The sequence below is a fragment of the Pimephales promelas genome, chromosome 19 (assembly GCF_988280905.1).
Source record: "Pimephales promelas chromosome 19, fPimPro1.hap1.1, whole genome shotgun sequence".
NCBI lineage: Eukaryota > Metazoa > Chordata > Actinopteri > Cypriniformes > Leuciscidae > Pimephales > Pimephales promelas.
In genome coordinates this window covers 5820495-5839970 of record NC_142787.1, presented here as the reverse complement: position 1 = coordinate 5839970, position 19476 = coordinate 5820495, and the positions used below count along the sequence as shown (strand labels likewise).

At 37.6% G+C, this 19476-nt stretch overlaps 1 protein-coding gene across 3 annotated transcripts in view; it reads left to right on the top strand.

Annotated features, from left to right (window-relative positions):
• LOC120461923 (rho GTPase-activating protein 26) overlaps positions 1-19476 on the top strand; it is a 147941-nt gene that overhangs the window by 107066 nt on the left and 21399 nt on the right. For 2 of the 3 annotated variants that reach the window (XM_039650252.2, XM_039650250.2), the window contains exons 19-20: positions 3802-3952; positions 9456-9609. In XM_039650252.2, coding sequence (XP_039506186.2) covers positions 3802-3952; positions 9456-9609 — 305 coding nt within the window. The remainder of the gene's footprint in view (positions 1-3801; positions 3953-9455; positions 9610-19476) is intronic. The other variant, XM_039650251.2, reaches the window with a different exon arrangement.

Sequence of the window (19476 nt, the reverse complement as noted above, 5' to 3'; positions counted from 1 at the left end):
TTGAACCGTTCATTCAACGAACACGTTCAAAGAAGCTGATTCGTAACTTAAAAGAGATGAATGAAACAAGATGTTAATTATTTTTAACTTTGAGTTCCATCCACTTTTCAAGGCTCAGCTGATCAGCAATGCGTCGCATGGGTAACGCGGAAGCTGATGCTTCACTTACTCGGTGATATTATTTTCCGCGGCTTCCTCGCGCTGTGGGATGCTGATCAGCGCTGCTGCTGACGCGCATTTGTGGAAAATACCTGTGACGTGAAGGTTAAAATGATCATACGACAAATATTTCGCTTTCCTTTGACACGGCAACCTTTTCACGACTTCAAAGACAGACGCAGGTAATCGCACGCGCTCTGCAGATCTCTCTCATTCACTGTCTGTGTGAAGCCTCTGTAGGCTAAGATAAACAGTCTTGTTGTTATCATTATGAACTTGTTAAACATTCAATACACATGCATGAAGTTGAAAACAAGAAGAAGCCTTATAAAAAAAAAAAAACGTGAATATCGCGGTTGCTGCAGTTACGTGCAATCCTCTGCAGTTGACTTGTCAGAAGCGCGGTACTGCAATTTTGCGGTTATCGCGACAGCCCTAATGGACGTGATATTTGTTGTCAAAAATTCCCAGATAATTACATACTTTTATTAATAGGCCTATGTGAATTACACTGCACAAACCAAAAGTAATCCTACCCACCGGATGAAGAAGGGTTGACTCTCCCCAGAACATAAAATCTTCATTTTCTTTTATTTTCCGTGTTCGCATTTATAAGGAAAAAACAATGTTACCGATGTGAGCATTCTCTGGTAACACAGTCTCATCCCAAGACGTCAACTAACTGATGCTTTTGACCATACGTCAACATCCGCTGTTTTAGGCTACCCTTTAACGTCAGTTAACTGACGATCCTGGGGCGTCATCCAACGGACACTTAACCTTTAACGTCAGTTAGATGACGCGGGTAGTCATCTAACGACGTTAAAGGGTACTCTAAAACGGCAGATGTTGAAGCATCAGTTGTATGACGTCTTTGGATGAGACTGCGCTGTCTCTGGAAATGGCACTAAAACTTTCACAGAGCCTCAAACAGAAAGCACAAAGCCTTTTCTTTAAAGTGAATTTCGTTTTGTATTAATTGTATCTTACTTTTAATCAGTGTTTTCATTAACCAATTACAAGGATTTAATAAACAAGTAAATATTGCAGACAATGGATCAGCTAATTACGACACGGAGGCGGCGGTGCGTGAACTGAAGCTCGTCTCATAAATTAACCGAAACTCAGCATATAAGGTACTTGCCTCACAGACCTGAGAAATATATATATATATAAATCGAAATGCCTACTTTTAAACAGAACCATTCAAAACGAAAGAAACAGACTACTCTCTGCTTATGTGGGCTAATCCATATGAAAATTAGCCTACATGGTATGAATTTCTCTCTGGCACCTCTGTTCAATCTTTCTGATTTTAGTACATTTTTGTAAAACTGCCTTTTTAATTATTTATTTAAATAATAATAATAAGTTGAGCTTCAGCCTGGTTAAATCACATTTATTAATGTATTTGTTTTAAATTAAGCTGTAAAATAAATAGTTTATCCCTTTCAATGTAATGGATTTTGAAAGATATCAACAAAAACAAAGGGGGCAAAAAAAAAACTTTAAAAGTGATTTTCTCAGGTTTTCCATAATTCAAATTTGTATATATTTAAAACCATTCAAAGTATGACTTTGACTAGGATATCATTTGAAAGCGTATGGTGTCCTCTTTCCATTTGATACCAAAATCTCAATTTTTTAAATTTGGGTCACTGTGACTCATTTTGCTGGGTCAGGTCACAAATAAAATTAGCAAAACAAAGCAATTCGATCTATATCAGAGCGTCCAGGAATCTTTCTACGCCGTTGTTGGCAGGGTGGCCGGTGCAAATTTTAACATGCTTGGCAGCGGCGGCATGAACGCACAGTAAGGCATTTTAAACTCCCTCAATAAAATACACTTTCCGCAGGGTCATCAGGAACAAATGTTGTTTGGGACAATTTCCAATTTCACCATTTAGCACTTAGCTTCTTCCGGCATATTCTCCTCTTGAAGATGGAAAGTATGTGTTTGCAACCCTTAAAACAAGTAAGACTTCTTCAAGCGATGGAAGAGCCCTTTGGAGAAGTTGAGGCACATTGATGGATCCAGCATTCACAGCTTTTTTCCCCATGATGCATGACCAGATGTAAATGAGAGGCAAGGTCTATAAAGTTCATTAAATTAAGTTATAGCAGAGCATTTATTTATTTACGTATTTATTTTATTTTATTTTTGGGGGGCGAAAGCTACAGTATTGTTACACAACTAAACTCATCATTAAAAAAATCTGAAGAACGTGATTAAAGAACAAACGAGTGTATAATGTGCCGGCTTACTTTTTGTTTTGGGATTTCTACAGCGACTCAACCTTCTCAAAATACAGCCTGCCTCAGATTGTGTTAAGACAATGCCAAATAGGAAAAAAAAACAACATATTAACCGGATCTGTGCCTAAATTCTGATTGGGTGCACAAGTCCGACATTTGGTTGCGCTCAGTCCACCCTACAGTAGATCCGGCCCCAATTGACAAAAAAATATTTAGTTTAAAGTCACCATTGTTATCAGAATTCTCAGAAGTTGGTAACTTCAGTCTTTTGCAATTATAATTAAGTCTCTTCCAGCTAACGCAGCCAACTTGGGAGAATAAAATTAGATTATTGGCTGAGTTTAATTCGCCTTGCCTTAATCCATGCTTAAATATACAGTCTGTCAACATGTTCTATTTTAGATTTCTGACTGTTAGCAAATGGAGCCTTGACAATAGTTTAGAACACAAAACTGCAAAATCACAGTAATTCCATAGTCAGAATCTCCAAATTCATAGTGCTATTTCCACAAACAAGTGTTACATTTTTTTTTCTTTTTCTTCTCTCAAAAATTCAAGTTAACTTTTCTCAGACATGTTGGCATATTTTGTTAATACAATATACAAGATCGCAAAGTATTATTTTCACTACACATCAGTGTTGTAGTTGAGACCACCTCACTCGAGTCCGAGTCAAGACCGAGTCCATAGAGAGTCGAGTCCGAGACCAGAGACGATCGAGACCGAGACCAGTGAGGGTTGATTACCTAATTTACTTTTATTTACTTAGAGAAATCTTTTTTTTTTTTTTTTTTTTTTTTTACTGAATTTACGTAGAGTTTAAAAAATATGATCAGTTTAGGGTAAAAAGGCCACATAGTAGGTGGTGTTAAAAGTAATTTTATTACAATTTGTCATGCGCAGTTGTGCACTAGAAAATCACCAATCACTGGGCGTGTCAATCAATTTAAAGAAATATTTTATTAACATACATTAATAATCATGAAAAATATTTTGAATTGAACTCGAGTGGACTCGGGAATAAGTCTGAGTCCTAAAAAAAAAAATGTTCGAGTACGAGTCATTTCCGAGTCCATGACAAGACCAAGACCATTAAAATATGGTCTCGAGACCGAGTCCGAGACGAGTCCGAGTCTCGAGTACTACAACACTGAGACACATACTATAAATTAATTTCCCTTATATAAACTTTTCATCCACAGTTATTGCCTTTCTTTCTTAGTGTCATTGCTATCAATCTGTTCAATTGCACAAAGATATAAGGTATATTCTTCCCAGGATCAGTAGCAGCATTTGAGTCTGTTCTATTTTTGTGCAGACACTCATCCCATCATCATGGCTGTCTGACATATTTATGCTGATTTGAATTTCCTCTCGACTCTGCAGATTTTCAAAGACATGCCAGTGTCTGGAGGGGGGCAGGGCAACACCCAGCTCAACCTGCCCAGGCGGAGAAGTGCGGATGCCAAGGCCCCGTCCTGCAGCGAGAGACCCCTCACGCTTTTCCCCACACCCACGTTCTCAGAGAAAGACAAAGGTACACCAGCAAGTGCTTTCTTTAAAATATTTAAAATTATAGTTCTTTAGAAGCTAGAAATAATGCTAGAAAACATGACTCTGTGCATGACCTTCATGACTCTGTAGCCAGCTCTATTTCATCCCGGTCAACACGCCTCCATATGGGTCAGCCTTGCTAGAGGGCAAGCTGTCAGGAGATCGTATTTCAAATTAAACAAACTCCACCTGTGCAAAATTAGGGCTGTCAAATAGTATTTCAAAAGCATTAAAACCCAACAACGACACTTACATCATCATCATCATCGCATGTCGTGCACCAGTGATAAGGGTTCCAGTCCTCAAGTTGCCTGTTTTGGCAGTGTTTTGCCAACAACATCTGTTTTTGTTAAAGGGATACTCCGCTTTTTTTGGAAATAGGCTCATTTTACAACTGAGCAGTTGAGTTTTACCGTTTTTGAATCCATTCAGCTGATTTTCTGTTATTTATAAGAATATCATTAACCAGACATTTTCTGGTCTCATTGACTTCCATAGTAGGAAAAAACTATACTATGGAAGTCAATGAGACCAGAAACTGTCTGGTTACTGATATTCTTATAAATAACAGAAAATCGGCTGAATACAATCGAAAACGGTAAAACCCAACTGTTCAACTCTGGGGGAGTGGTAAAATGAGCCTATTTCCAAAAAAAAGTATCCCTGGAGTATCCCTTTAAAGGCTTCCATCTTCAGAAATCTGAAGGGCCGAAGAGCTACTGTCTTCCTGGAAGGCACCACTTGTGCTAACGTCATACCCAAAACACAGTTAGTTAATGTGTCGGGGCCGGATAGCTGTGGACTTTCCGCAGTGGGACCTACAGTACATTTGATATGTTGGCTGGAGCAACTGCAAGAGACAAAATCATCGAGACAAGCGCAGCAGGGCTGTGGATGTTCAGCTGTGTAAAGCTTATCAGGCATCACCTTTAGCAGCAAGGCTTTCTGGCACAAGTTTCCAGTCCATGGCTTCAATGGTCCAAGCACACTGCCAGGTTTGGTTATCAGAAGCAAATGTTTCTGACCAGGATTGTGCAAGTGGTAGTTGTACCAGGGAGGTTTTTGGCCCATCATCAGGAGCAGCCCTGGAACAGGCACGGAAAGCAAGGGAGTTAACTTATGCAGTGCGACAGATGGGCTAAATGGGACTGTTTTTGGCAACTGGAGGGTAGGGTCGTTGAACCTCATCTGTCCAAGACTGGGAAGGTTCACAGAGTTCTTTGACCCAGAGTTCCTCGGCAAACCCGAGGAAGGGCAACCGACGCTCTTTTGCCAGCAGCAGCCAGCAAAGCAGCTAGAAATGCAACTGTAAGGATCCCTGGGTACTCAATACCCGAAGATCAGGATACAGGCTCCAGTTCAGAACCAAGCCACTGTTCCAACAGTCTAACAGGGAAATGTGTTGTGCAAATCCCAGTCTTCTGTGTCTCTCCTAGCTTGTTTGGTTGGGGCACAAATCAGCCAATCATCCAAGTAATTTATGATGTAAATTCCCTGCCAATGGAGAGGAATGAAAACATTTGAGGAGCCAGAGACAGCTTAAAAAAGAAGAACCTTGTATTCTTACTCTTACAGGGTGTGCTTTCTACCTCTCCGTCTCCTCACTGTGAACTTCTTTCCTGGAGCACGTCTCTAAACTTAAACAAAACTCAGCGAATACAAGTCACACAGGCTATATATGAGCTTTATAATTATCATTAAATGATCATAACAAAAATAATATTCTCTGTTTATGTAATCTGTATGAAAAGAGAGAGATGTCAGTCATTCTCATGGCAACTCATTGTCTGCTTATTGCAACAGAAAGAGCGCGCGATTCAAACGCAAATGATTCGAGGCAATCCATGCAAACCAGTCAACACCCACATCAACTCAATAAAACTCATCAAATTTATAATCCGTCGTCTTAGGATGCTGTGAGGAATAATAATAGCGTAATTGTAAGAAGAACTTGCCTCAGAAATGCTGTATTGGTTTCATTTGGGGGAGGGGGTTTCATCTATTCAAGAAGGGGGGCTTCAAAGATGGCCAAATACATTTTTTATTTTTATTTTTATTTCACTAATTCATTTATTTTAAGTTATATTGTGCTTTGTTTGTATAACATTTGCTGAAATGTTCAAATTTTCAAAGGTAAATAAATATTTTTAAAAATGTATTTTTGCAATTAGATTTTTATCCTCTTAAAAGCAAGACAAAATAGTTAAACACATATTTTTACTATTTAATTAATGGAATGGTGAAAAAAATGGCAAAATAAATGGAAATAAATGTGAAACAAAAAAACTATATATAAAGCTTTAAGCTAATGCTATACAACAAACAAACAAACAAAATACAGTTATTGTACATAACCTCTTTAAAACTCCCAAATACAATATACATGGAAACAGTTCTTGAATTACTTATTCTGTTTACAAAAGCAGTCAACATTTATGAGATTAAAAGGCCAGCATTGCCATAGATACAGTCGGTTGGTCTGGGAACGCCCCCGGGAACGCCCCGTCACGTGATGTGAATTTAGCCTGTGGGTGAAAACATTTCCTTGCCGCTCATTGAAATACATGCGACAATCATGGTGAAGAGTTGCTTTGTCGTTTTCTGTACCACGAATATACTAACAAATTATAAAGTTCTGCATCCTTTCTAATAAACATACAGAACCAGATAGGAGGACAAAATGGCTAAATTAATCATAATTTATTAGATTACTGTGTGAGTAGATCCCTGTGTGATGTAGTCGTAGATGTTTAACTCGTATTAGGCAGTGGGCCAGATTTGTCTGACGTTACATCGCTTACGAAAAAGAACTATAGTAATCATATGGTTATAAGTATTCTATAGTAGTGTGTAATACTTATGTGATGTTCTGTAACACCTCTGTACTTCTAGGCTATTTCCCATTATTCTTTTAGGATTAACATTACTATAATATTTTGTCCTAAAATACTACAAGATACCGATAGTTGTTTTTTTTATAAGGGATGTCTCATTCACATTAGCGTTATCAGCTCAATACAGACTGCAGTCTGCGAGAATTCGGATAACTGTCAGCAAAGTCCCTCTTCGTATAGCTACTACTACTGATCACCGTTTTACAAAAGCATTAATAGTTTAAAGTGAAACATACGTACAATTGGTAAGTGGCAAGGTTTTATGGAGTTATAGTAACTTATACGCAAGTTGACTGAGTTATAGGCTTATGTTACCGGTAGCTACCGCGATGTCTTTCCTGGAGATTCAACCAGATAACAATAGTCTGGAAACGACACCTCCAGCCATTCGGTTGGGTCATTGACCCAGTTTTTAATTAAATAAGTGCAATCACAACCTATTACAGTTCATTTTGAAATGTACCGTTGCCGGTCAGCAGGCGTCAATGGCTCGCAATATGACATTTATGTCATTCAAACACATACGATGGTCGCGCTGCTTTCCCCCACGCCCCCCAACTATGAAGCGTTGCCGACTGTATGTATCCATAAGTTTCCTACGCCCCATGTGGCCTTACATCAAAAGTGGGCGCGACTTCTGTTTCGAAGTAAACAAAGCGCGACTTGACATGATTGACACTCGTTCATTCAACAGTTGACAGTCATTAAAGTTATAGCGATCCAAACTAGCTAACGATGTGGGAACACAACCTCAACGAAATTAAAAAGGGTGAAATAACAGTACCTTTACCCTCCGCAGTAGTTGATTGGGAGTATTATAATAACATTATTAATAATCAATACTCATCAAGGCATGGTGACAGACAGTTGTGTGAGCTGACAAACAATTAAAATAAAAATGCACACTTAGTCATTGTGCTTTGGAGTTTATTCAAAATTATAAATGAATGTGCTACTTGAATACATTAACTGGCACATTTGTTATTCTGTCAACACAGGCTTTGATCCTGAGTTTAGGTGTAACATCAGTAGCGAACAGCCAATCACATGCTGATAGAGTTTATAGAACATTAAGAATTTAAACAAATGTACACAGGAAGATTCGTTGTCTTTTGGGAGGTGATGGAAACTACAGTCGTTGGCAGGATCACTCTGATTTCGTTTTCAGCTTATGTTCAAAACAATCACGTTTAAGCCACTGAATTAGTTTAGTCCGGTTATACATACAACAGCACATGTTGTCCCTGAGCTCCGTAACGACATCTCTCATAAAGATTTGCGTCTTTAAATAGTAAATTAATTCTCAGAAAAACAGCTAGCCTCTTCGCTAACACACAAAATACCATTGGAATGCTACTTCCGCCGCCTTACCGGAAGTTTCACCCACTTTATTTTTTACAGGAGCGCCCCTCGGAAACTTGTGGATAAATGTGCTGAGCAAGCACCCAGTGCACCACTAATGAGTGTCCCACCAGAAACAAAACCTACATACTGTAGTTCCGGGACGAAAAGTAGCTATTATTAAACATAGGCCTAAATTAACTAAAATCAGAAACCAGTTCAGAATCAAATGTATTAGTGGTAGTTATTAGTCTATTTTCCACCTTTATTTAGAGATTTGTGTAATTAATGGCTAAATAACCATGTCCCATTCAAATTATTTCTCACAAAGCTGCAGATGACAAATTATGACAGTATTAAATCATGTTTAATTCAACATATTCAACGTATTTATTCTTACAGAGCCTGATTGATTTAGTCTACCCCTAAACGTTAATAAATGTATTAACTAAACATGTACTAGCATGTTTAAGGCTGCTGTTATTCAAGCACGAATCATTATGACTCCTGTTGTAGTTAAGGATCGCCCTTCATTTCTTTACTAATCATGAGTTCATATTGAAGTAACTATTAATTCAAGTATTAGTACGTGATTATTCTCGCCCAGTTATTGTTAAAGTATTACCGTATTAGTTAATAACAGGTTAATGCTCACAGTGCAGATAAAATGCTTTAGTAAATGTTGAGATTAACATTAGGATGAATAAATGCTGTAGAATTATTGTTCATGTTAACTAATGTAGTTCGCTAATGTTAACAACTGAAACCTTAATGGTAAAAAGGAAATCCCAAAGATTGTTTTGCATTCTCCCAGTAGGTTGTTTGCATGCAAACGGTTTTGTTTGAAAGCTCTGTACAGCAGGTCAGCCGGAGAAGGATATTCAGTTGAAGGTCTATAAATTGTTGTGCTATAAATGACAATGGAATCAATTATTGAAATAGTTTCAGGTTTCAAGTTGGCACACCTACCGTATGACCAGAAACCACCCTGTTCGCAATTACTAAAAAATGCTGCCAACCCCTTCTGGGCATGTGACGAATTAACTAGTCCACCAATATTAGATTCCATGTAGTTATTGTCTAAAGACGGGAGTCACTAACTTGAATTGCTTATTGAAATACAAACCACCATTAAAAAAATAAATACAAAATGCAAACCACTAGATCTCACCAGGCCATGTTTTAGCCACAGGCTGATTAGCATACCATTAATGCTTCATTAGGATAACAACATTTTTGCTCTTCCATCAGCAGTGGAGAAGAGGAACAGTGTGGTTGTAAACTCCAGTGCGGACTCAGTAAATTGCGACAGCACACACAACTGGACTCGACTCAACAGCCTGCCCACCGGAGACGGAGATCATGATGGGCTTCAACTGGCCAAACCGAGTCAGCCTAATTCACTGTAAGTGTACAGTACATGCTTTAAAGCAAAAGTGTGTTAAAATACTGTCTCCAATTCTCCTCGTTGCCTCTGTTTATTTGAGCAACACAGCCAGCCCAACACAACAACATTGGCCGAACCAATGCCATGAGTTTGTTCAACCAACAGCAGGTGTTCAAGAAACTTACTTAAAAACCATAATTTTCAATCATCAAACCAAGCAGCTTTCTAATAGTCAATGCTTGTGACCAACTTGGAAATCTGTGGAACTTCTAGATCATGCAGATTCCAATTGGAATGAATGGATTTTGATAAACTAATTAATAATTGGTTTTCAGATGGTTTTGCCTGTGTAGACTAAAATAGGTCAAACACATCCTGTTTATCATCATCATTATTTCAATATCAAGGGCAATAACTGATAATAATGACGTAATGAATCTCAACGGGGAAAAAACCCACACGTGGACTTAATGCAAAAGTTCATTTCTGACCCTGGTACATGTGACCCCACACATTTAGTCAGGGTTTCTTGCACCAAAAACTTGTCAGAATCTAGTTTTGACCATTTTAGACTGCACCAGCACCTTTAAGATGTTTTTTTTGGTAACACTTTATTTGAAGGGGTGTGCATAAGACTGACATGACACTGTCATGAACATGAAGGAGTCTTTATGAATGTTTATGACTGTTGTCATTAAGTGTCATTCGGTAAATTATGACACTTCTAATGCAAAGTTGATATTGTTTAAAATGTCTTTGTTATGACAACTTGACATTAACCAAGACAAAAATGTCTTGATTATGACAACTTGACATTAACACAGGCAGAAATGTCTTGATTATGACAACTTGACATTAACCAAGAAATCATAACCTGTCACAAATGTGTCATAACAGGTCTAATTATCAAACTGGAAGAAGTTATTTAGCTTTGCGTTAACATTACATTACCCTGTCATGTGTGGTTGGTTTTGACTTTGGCCGTCATGACACCATAACTCGCATAAGTCATGAATATTTTACTTGTCCTCAAGTAAAGTGGAACACATTGTACTAGTTATAAAGATGTCATTAAGGGTTATCACACTGTCAAATGCTGTAAAACAACAGTGTCATTAACTGTCACCGTCCCACAGGTGGGATGTTTGCCACTATATTTTTAAAACAATAATATCTTAGTAAATACCTTAAATAATATTGACAAACTATATATCATTTGAAAGCTTACAATCTCTAGTTTCCATATTTGGTGACTGATTTTCAAAATATATTACAGAGGAGCCATAATTTATCAATATAAAACAAGAATATTTTCATACTCATAAGGCGTGTTCAGACCTTTATTTTAAAATAGCAGTAAACATGAAAAATCATGAAAAAATGGTAGATACCTCAGTTTGTTTTCATGCCAAAAGTTCAAAAGAAAGAATCCATTCAATTATTTTGGAAAAAAAAAGGTATGAAAAGTTTGAAATATCAAGAAAAAAATAATAAATTCACCATTTGTGACGTGTCAGCTAGCTATGACTTACATGCGTGTTCTTTGTATGTGTTTCTTAGAGGTTCAATTCATATCAAAATCTGCCAAACTTCCCATGCTACTTCTGAATAGGATTTCTACTTCAGAAATTGTATGAAAATTGTGAAAATAATGGTTCATATCACTCAAAACACGAATGGAAATGCAGGTGCCCTTATATGGGCAGTAATGGAGTCTGATTGTGCCCTAGTGAAAAAGTTTGGTACTGCGCTCAAACAAAATCTTACTGAAAGCTAATTTTTTGAGATATCAACCTAAAATTTGAAACACAACTTGTTCAGATTTTTGGCTTTGATCTTTCTGCCATTTTAGAGTAGCCCAGGTTTTGAAAATATATATTTTATGTAAAATATGAATAATTCATATTTTTACATTGTACATTTCTATAAACTCAAACTTCTATAACTTTTTTTCTGTTTCACTTTCTTAATTTATTTCACTTCTACAAAAATCTGCCAAATTTAAACTTTAAAACAAGACCAATCATATGTCTATATTCCAAAGCATTCTTGAATTACAACCATTTAAGTTCGAAATGTGCATTTTCATGTCTATTCAAAAAAGGGGGGGGTGACAGTTAACAGGTTAATATTTCCCCTTACCTCAAGTAAAGTGGAAAACGTTGGACTATAAAGATGTCAGGTTGACAGGTTATGATTTCTTGGTTAATGTCAAGTTGTCATGACAAAGACATTTTTTGTCTTTGTTAATGTCAAGTTGTCATAACAAAGACCATTTAAACAATGTCAACTTTGCATTAAAAGTTTCATAATTTACCGAATGACACTTAATGACAACAATCATAAACATTCATAAAGACTCCTTCATGTTCATGACAGGTGTTATGTCATGTTTATAACAGTGTCATGTCAGTCTTATGCACACCCCTTCAAATAAAGTGTTACCGTTTTTTTTTTTTATGTAAATCACACAACTTGTCAAAAATGTCAATGTTAAAAGCATAATTGAGATAGACTTTCTAAGTAGATTTGCTGCAAGTTGCAGGCGGGACTTGAACCTTTGTCGCACACATAAAGCGTATGTGTTAACTGCTTTGCTGCTGGTTCAGTGTTAGAGCATATCTACAAAATGGATAAAACATAATAGATCTTTTACTTCCAAAGTAAAAAAAAAAAAAATGCATGTTTTCCTTGATGCATCCCCTTCAAAGCAAACATATACCGTCTCACATGGCCTGCAGTAATGATTTTCCTTGTAACCTTTCCAATCTCCAACAGTACTTTCTGTTCGCACATTCTAGGGCACACTGTTTGAAGTATGCATCTCACTGTCTCTGGTAGGCCATGGGTCGGTAATGGATTTTTGAACCACTATCTTGGGCCCATTTTGATAGCTCTTAGCTGTGCAGATTTTTTTTTTTTCAATGCCGCTTCTCTGCAGCATTAGCACATACGGAGCAGATGTTTACTTCCTTCCGAATGACAAGGACAAACGTACAAAAAGTCCCCATGTTCTCAAGATCTTGATCTCAGTGCTCATTTTTGGAAACCTATTAGAAATCTGAATGCAAGCAATTTTCTCAAAAATTGTACTCTGCTGACGGTGCTGAGGTCAGTTTAAACTTTTTAAAAATGTTTATATGTTTGATAAAGTTTCTTCGTGTGTTGTTCATACGTTGGATTTGAACAAATCCCTAATTCTTACATCTTATAATGCACTGTCAAGTCAAGTCACCTTTATTCATATAGCACATCATACATTGATTGATTGTTTCAATGCAGCTTTACAGTGATAACTAGAAAATGATGATGATTTAGGCTGTTGTTCAGTCAGTTCACAGTTGATTCAGTTCCATTGTAAAGATCATCAATTATTAAAGCAGTTCTGCAAAAATATAATGTCATTTTCCAGCTCAGTTCAGTTCTCACACAACAGCATCAGTACAGTCAGACCAATGATATTATTGAATGTTAAGTGTCCCCAACTAAACAAGCCAGAGGCGACAGTGGCAAGGAACCCAAAGTGACAATGGAGAAAAAAAAGCCCTGGGAGAGACCAGGTTCAGTCATGGGATCAGTCCTATAGCTTCAAAATCAATTTATAGAGTCTTCAGAACAGTGTGTTCAAATAGATGCTTTAAGGTTCTCTTATCAAAGTACTGAAATGGGTATTCAACAAGGGTCAATATTGGGACCACTTTTTTTTACATTAAATATTATGTATGTAAGCAATAAGGTACGAGAGGCTGTGCTGTATCGCGAATGCGTAACGGCTGAAGGGCGTTCGCGTCGTGCCTGCAACCCTTCAGCCGTTACTTACTGTATTCACGATACAGTTGCTTTCATAAAACGGTTGCCACACAATATTAAAGTAAAAAACAATGTATTAGTGCAACTTTCATGTAGTTAAACCAATAAAAACATTACTTCCGCTAGAAAAATATAGTCCCTGACCGTGAACAACAACGTTCCAATGTGTAATGCAGGAAAGCTCAAATAAAAACAACAAACCATTCTCAAAATTTGTCTCATTCTTTTTTATTTTTTTACAACACAACATTTGTGAAATTTCCTCACACAAATAGGCATAGCTTATCTCTCATAAAAATAACAAATAAAATAACAAATAAAAACACAAGGGCACATATTTTGATAGATAACAGTTAGGTCCAGGGTTGGGTATCGAGAATCGAGTATCGATTGGAAAACTTTTCGTTTTTCCCGGAATCGTTCAAAAGTAAAAATTTCGATTCCTAGTTTCGATATTCACAGTCCGCCGAGCGGAAGAAGAAACCGCTGAACAACACCAACGAAGAAGCGTCTATCGGAAGTGTTGGCATAACCGCGCGAGTCGAACATGAGTAGCTTACGTCGGCGATCCAAAGTGTGGCTTCACTTTTCTAAAAATAACGAAATCTCGGCAAAATGCAAAATTTGTGACAAAAGGAGTATTTTTACAGAAGGAGTATTTCCTTCAGAAAGGATTATTTTCTTTCAGAAAGGCCGTTGGTTAGCAAGGTTAGCTAAACTTTTTTGACCCTGCCTCTTCGGAATCGAGAATCGTTAGGAACCGGAATCGAAACAAGGAATCAGAATCGGAATCAGAATCGTTCAAATTCAAACGATACCCAACCCTAGTTAGGTCTTTAATCTAGTTATTAATTTAGTTGCTAAAATGCTGCCTAACAAGAGATACTTTATTTATTGTTGTTTATTTCAATTTATTTGAACATCTCCGTTTATTGTGCACGCATTAAATATTTGTCTGTGGTGATATTTAACAGTGGAGCTGTCAGCGGTGTTTTCTGTTGCAGCAAGAATGTCACTCCAGTGCTTTCTTTGTTTTAACTTTGGCCTCCAGTAGTGAACTTTTAGGGCTGGTTCACATATCGCGTCTTTTGCACGCTCAAGTTCGTTATTTCAAATGCTCATAATGGAAGCGATGCGGTCGCGGTGCGACACGCTCGTTTTTTTCCGTGCCGCGTCGAGATAAAAACATCTCAACTTTTCAGAATACCGCAAGCGCACCATACGCACACAATAGGTCATGTGACAAGAACCAACTGAAGCGCAACCGCCCTGGCGCTTTGGAAAATGGAGAATGCGGCGCGCCCAGCGTTTTCTACGCGTTTTTAGGCGCTATATGTGAATCCGGCCTTACACTTATGTCCACTCACAGACATAATTTAAAAAGGCTAAAACGTTTAAAGTAAATTTCGATTTATACTAGGTGGCGTGACGATGGATAAGTGGTTTGAGGAACAATTTGGAGAGACTTCTACAAATACGAACGGTCATGCTGAATTGCTGAAATATAACATTGATACATTCGAGAAGACTCGTAATGAAAAAAAATACCGTGCAGCAAACCCAATGGGCAGTGAAATGCTTCGGTGACTGGTGTAGTGACAGGTTTGTTGGGATTAAGGGCCAATCCCAATTCTACCCCTTACCCCTTCACTTTCCCCTTCCCCTCCGTTTTGCGCGTCCACGTGAAGGGGTAGGGCTGTCCCAATTCTCTTTTGGTTGGAGGGGGAGGGCTAGGGGAAAGGGCCAGATAGCCCTTCAAACGAAGATTTTTCGGGAGCACACTTCAAACGAAGGGGTATGAGAAGTGTCACTGCTAACCCAGGCTACAGACGCAAAATGGCTGCCCAAGTGAAAAAGGAGACCCATAAATGTAAGTATTTGTGGCTTTAATAAGTATTATAACGACAAATGATGATTTGCTTTATGTTACATTCAATATTGTGTTCATAATTACGGTCAGTTTCTTCACAGAAACGTGTGTAAAAAAAATCGCTAAAAATACTGTAGTTTGCTAACGATAGTCCCGCAACATATTTTCGTCGTCTCCGTTGTTTCCTGCGAACTTCACAAGATAAATGCAAGAAAATAGCTGTAACCCACGCAACTGAGATAACTGTCGACGGCATCTTGGAAGTTGTGATAAACATCGGCGCATCTCCTGTGACGTAGGCGCTAGCGACGACTTATAATGACGTTTAACGGAGGCGAAGTGGTGTCCCATTTCTTAGGGGAATATTTTCACCCCTACGTATTGCCACTCTGTTTGAAGGGTCAAGGGGAAGGCGAAGGGGTAGGGCTAGGGGAAAGGGAAGGGGTAAGGGGTAGAATTGGGATTGGCCCTTAAGCGTATCGGACAGTTTTATGGTGCTGAAATCTTTAGTAGAAATCGGTGTGTGATGCTCCGTTTTATCACGACCCTCTCTTCTCATTGTCTTTACGACTCTAACGGAAACATTATTGGATGAGGTGAATTCGCTGTCTCTCATCAGACAGACACCAGGACAAACTCAAAAGTGGATCATTCAGGAATCTGCACGTAACGCTACATAGCTACTGATCCCATATTTTTCTCCTTTGGAGCTTCTGACAGTTCCGTAGAAGTCACTGAGAAGTGCGTCGAGTTCCGTCTTGGTGATTTGTTTAAAATCTATGCCGCAACCCTTTTCACCGAAGCATTTCACTGCCCATTGGGTTTGCTGCACGGTACTTTTTTCATTACGAGTCTTCTCGAATGTATCAATGTTACATTTCAGCACTTCAGCATGACGGTTCGTATTTGTAGAAGTCTCTCGAAATTGTTTCTCAAACCACTTATCCATCGTCATGCCACCTAGTAAATCGAAATTTACTTTAAACATTTTAGCCTTTTTAATTCTTACTTTTTTTTTTCTATGTTTATGTTGATATGTGTGGTTGCTAAGGGCGCAGTGATAAATAGAACAGTTGGGTGAAGCGGTCATGAATAAAGGATCAGAATCAAGGATTGGAACTAATCGTTTTATACGAGATTATATATTATTTATTACAGACTAGATGTGGCATTAATATGTATATTATTATAAAAAATAGTTATAACCATGGAGGCAAAAATGTATACAATGTTCAATGTCAATGATTGGACAGACATTTGTACATATACATATTCATATTTAGACCACTTCTATTATTGATTGATTGCTATCAGGATGTGAAGAGAGTTTCTAGAATAACAGAAAGTGTTTCTAAAAAATGGCAATCCTAACATTAAATTATTATTTGTTGTTTTCAGATAATTTATTCATGTGTTTTGAATTTGGTTGTTGGCTGTTATATTTTTTTTAATTATGTATTGCTTAATTAGGTATTGTCCCAGTCATATAACAATAAAATAAATTAAATAGAGACATCATAGAGCAACCACCCAGAACATCCTAGCAAACACTACAGTAGCAATGCCCTAGAAACCACTCAGAACACCTTCCAACATCGTAACAATATATTAGCAAGTACAAGAACATAATTACAGCGCCCTTGCTACCATCATCTGTATTAACTGTTTGGATTAGTATGTGGAATAGAACAATGAGTAATCTCCGAGTTTGCAAGGAAGTCGACAGCATCTTACATTTAGGAGATCTTCACTGTTTGCACATAGTTTTTAGTTTTAGCTTTTGTTTCTGGGTCAAAAGGGTAGATTGTTTTATCAGACTGAACAACGATTTGATACAATCTGTGATTCATTTCATTACCTTACATTGGCTACAGTCTTTGCTTGCTTTGAGGTTTTTATTATGTGAACGGAAATTATGAAACCCAACACAGCCCTCAGATTTTCTCAATTTCCTGCCAACATATTTACAGTTGAGAGACGCATGACTGCCGAGGTCTTGCTTTTAACCGGTGTTCCCCAAGGTTCTGTTCTCGACCCTCTCCCAATCTCCCCTTCCCAGTAGGAGATCACAATCTTAAGTTTCACGTCAGTAAAAAGTTGTTTTATTCCTGTGAAATATACTCACACAGATACCAAGATTAGTGTGAAAAAGCTCAAATCCAGGGAAGACTGCCAGTCATATGTGTAATGATTGCAGTTAGCTTTGACATTTGTTTTATAATGTTGTGTTGACTAAAATGAGGGGGGGAAAAACGTTTCATTGTGTACAATTAATTCAGTGAGATTTTTTTTTTCTTCTAGACCTATTAAACTGTCAAATAAAAAGGGTAACACATACAGTAAATACCCAGACAGCAACATAGTGTCAGCCCAGATCTGGCCCACAATCTGGTACGCGTTGAATCCACATGTTCTGTACCAGATGTGGCCCGGATCTGGGCCAACACTATGTTGCTGTCTGGGTATGCATATATCGAATCAAAATTTATTCAAAATCGAGAAGCCATGTCTGCTTATTTTATTGTTTTGCTTGGTTTTTTTTTTGGCAACACTGGCCTCTCTCTCTTTTTATTCGGTTAACATCACTCTCTATGTGGAAACCAAATAGCACAGCCAAATCTGCCATGTTTTACAGAGCAAGTTTAAAACTCTAGGGCTGCACAAGCCAAAAACATGCACAAAAAAACCCATATATAATTAGAAGTAAATAGAGAACTGCGTATCAAATGTGAATGCATAATTAATAAGCATGTATAATTTAGATTTTATTGATCTAATGTGTGAATTCTGGGTATTCGGTATTGGCAAGTGCTAATGTTTTTTTTTTTCTTCTTTATTTCACTATGACTCAGTTTGACAGGAAAATAATAAAGCCAGTTGCATAGTCGTATCTCTCACTGATAAGAAGTTTTATATGAGATCAGTTATTATAGTTATTATGTCCGTAGAGTCATCTGAGGCGGTGCTTTTTCAAATAAGTGTCTAAGACAGAAAAACAAAAACAAAAAAACAAAGACATGTTACAGAATATTAGATCTAATAGCGTGAATTAAAAATAATTTCCATTCAGTAACACTAACAATAACGTTTACGTGGGAGGCAGCAACTCTCCCAACTCCCTTGAGTTTACTCTCCCTTGAGTTCGCACGCTCCTGAAGCATGGCGTGAATGTGAGAAGACTAACTGAAAAATGTAGGTAAAAAAAAAAGTTATTAGTGATTGAATGCTGATTATTCTGTTAACGATGTAATGCCTGTCTATTACCATTGCAGCTGGTCCACAAATCGGATCAAAGTGGTTGAAATGTATGGCGATTCATAACTATTCTGCGTTTTGGCAAATGGGTGGCTTATTCATATGATCTCATTCATATGTTTCCACCCCAGTCACATATGACCGTTTTCAATGCGATTGAGTTGTTACGGCAGATTTGTTGACAAAAAGCCTGAAAACAAGGTTACTAGTAGTAACAAAATCTACACAAAATATGTTGTTTTGTTTTTTTGTTTTTTGTTTTTACAAATGTATTGTTGTTATCATAAAAATGTTAATGAGACTTTGAAGTGACCTGTTTGTCATAAATAGTTTATTAATATGAACACTATGGTAAATAGCAGTGTTGTAGTACTCGAGACTCGGACTCGTCTTGGACTCGGTCTCGAGACCATTTTTTAATGGTCTTGGTCTTGTCATGGACTCGTGTCCATTTGGACTCGGAATTGACTCGTACTCGAACATTTTTTTTTTAGGACTCGGAATTATTCCTGAGTCCACTCGAGTTCAATTCAAAATATTTTTCATGATTATTAATGTATGTTAATAAAATATTTCTTTAAATTGATTGACACGCCCAGTGATTGGCGATTTTCTAGTGCGCAACTGCGCATGACAAATTGTAATAAAATTACTTTTAACACCACCTACTATGTGGCCTTTTTACCCTAAACTGATCATATTTTTTAAACTCTAAGTAAATTCAGTAAAAAAAAAAAAAAAAGGATTTCTCTAAGTAAATAAAAGTAAATTAGGTAATTAACCCTCACTGGTCTCGGTCTCGACTCGGACTCGACCGTCTCTGGTCTCGGACTCGACTCTCTATGGACTCGGTCTTGACTCGGACTCGACTCTCTCTGGTCTCGGTGTCGACTCGGACTCGAGTGAGGTGGTCTCGACTACAACACTGGTAAATAGTACACTATATGAAA